Consider the following 2,229-nt stretch of genomic DNA (forward strand, 5'->3'; position numbering starts at 1 on the left):
TCGACAATAACTTTTCTCTTATTTTAAATATGTATTTTGTACGTTTTATTCTATAAAATACATTTTTTTTCATCAGATACTGACATTCAAACTTAATAGTCATACATTCAAGTTGCGTAAATTAAAGTTAAATTTCGAACTTGTAATTGAACAATCTTACTAATATTATAATTGTGAAAGCTTAGATGGATGGATGTTTGTTAGAGTTTGTAGCCTAAACGGCTGAATGGATCTCGATGAAATTTGGCATCGACGTAGAGGATACTCTGGAAGAACACATACGCTACTCATTTTTGTTTTCTTTAATTCCATGCGGACGGAGTCGCGGGCGAAAGCTAGTTTTTAAACATCTACAATTGAGACATGATTGCGAACATAAATGTATGCCGTAATAATGTAAAATGTGGCTTAAAAGTAAAATGGGCAGTGAAAGATGAATTTAAATAATGAAATGGTACAAGAGCACAGTTTTTGTAATAAGACTTTGTGAAAACAATCGATTGTTATTTTTGTAATTAAGTCATAATTACTATTATCATACCAACATTTTTTTAGGGCTTTGACCTTCAATAGGTCCTTAAATTTTATAGTATTTTAATTTTGTATTGTTTAAAATGTCAGTTAATTAAGTTGGAATAAATGATGTTATTATGTTTTTTTAAATAAAGTCTTGAAACTGTGCTCTTATTAATGTGTACAGTTAACATTTTTGAATAATTTTCATATTCAATAGGTGGTTTTTTTATCGTAGAATGACACATCCGTTGAAAAGAGTTACATCTCTCAAGGAATCTCTAAGATATGTAACTCTTTTCATGATGTGGGACAATTTGGTGACATTTAGTCATGTTTATAGTAAACTCCGTGTTCTGGAACCTCCACTTTTTTGGGTTTCGGTACATAAGGGTTCTTCAATGGATCTGCGTTTAATCTGAAATAATTTGAATTTGAATTTTAATATCAAGTATTACGCTTTTCAATCCAATAAAATACGATAAAAATCACCTATATTCTACAACTTTTCACGTAAAACATAGTATTCACTCGTTTGACTTCTTTTTAATATTTAATGGGAATGTTTGGTTTGGTGAAATTTGGCATAGACTTAGAGAATAGTCTGGAAGAAGACATAAATTACATACTTTTGTTTTTTAATTTCACATGGTCGAATTCGCGGGCGAAAGTTAGTGAGATACTTTCCGAACCCACTTGTAATATGACATAATAGTCGACGATATCTTACCAAGTCTAACTTAGGTCTTTGAAGGTACTTACTTGTAGTGTTCAATAGCTTGGGAGCAGTCTACATTGTACCACCAATCGCAAGCAAACTTGGTCTGGTCGAATAGAGTGCCGTTTGTGCAGAGGAAAGCCGCCCCTTGGTGACCTTCACGACCATCATGGCACACGTGGTAGGCCTAGAAACAAAAAGAATGAAACTTTAGTAGAAGATAGAAGATTTCGCTTAAATCGCGAAGTGAAAATATTACTGCAGAGTTACAAGTTGCAGATATGATGGACAGAGGAGGGGATATAAAAAAACAGGATGTTTCTCTTTCCTATAGTTCCCCGCCCAAGTCAAATTAGATTCATCTCAAGTGTTTTATCGAAAATCAAAATTTTATTTTATTATAAACAAAATTAATCGTGTAAATTAAAAGATTTCAAGAAAATAATTTGTAATTTGATTTAATTTATTTGTAAGTTGGAACCTGAAAGGGAATCCATTGCGAGAAACGTTTGGTTTGAGAATTAACAAATTGTATTTAAATAAAGCCCTCCAAGTTGTAATTTAAGATTATGAAGCTGTAATAAACTGTAGGTAAGTCACGCCTCAAGTGAAATTACTTTAACTTATTCAATTTAAACTTATTCATTGCGTTTAAATTAAGGGAACTCAAGTATTTTACATTAAAACATTTATTTCTAAACACATAATTATTTAGACAAAGTGATTTAAAAAACAGTAAATGGTATTTTTTTAAATTGCAATTAGACAAAAACAAGGAATAATCCACATTATCTAGGCTAGACTCTAGCCCCTCGATGAAGACATACATATATGCTAGTTGGCAAAAGGTTAGCTCCCCACAAGGGTGATATGCATAAGGCATTTCCCATGGTTAAAAATTATACAGATAAAAAGTTAGCTCTGTACCTGGCAACCAGTCTCCACATTAGCATACATCCCTGGGTGAACAGGCACGTGGGCACATGAGAACCGTGTGT

At 32.3% G+C, this 2,229-nt stretch overlaps 1 protein-coding gene across 1 annotated transcript in view; it reads right to left on the minus strand.

The window, feature by feature from the left end:
* Positions 1–555: 555 nt before the first annotated feature.
* The window catches only part of LOC106104955, a 4,565-nt gene continuing 2,891 nt past the window's right edge, over positions 556–2,229 (minus strand). Inside the window, exons 3-5 of the mRNA XM_013285148.1 lie at positions 2,159–2,224; positions 1,276–1,418; positions 556–931 (exon numbers count right to left, since the gene is read on the minus strand). Coding sequence (XP_013140602.1) covers positions 841–931; positions 1,276–1,418; positions 2,159–2,224 — 300 coding nt within the window. The 3' untranslated portion in view covers positions 556–840. The remainder of the gene's footprint in view (positions 932–1,275; positions 1,419–2,158; positions 2,225–2,229) is intronic.

The sequence above is a fragment of the Papilio polytes genome, unplaced genomic scaffold (genome assembly GCF_000836215.1).
Source record: "Papilio polytes unplaced genomic scaffold, Ppol_1.0 DF823288.1, whole genome shotgun sequence".
NCBI lineage: Eukaryota > Metazoa > Arthropoda > Insecta > Lepidoptera > Papilionidae > Papilio > Papilio polytes.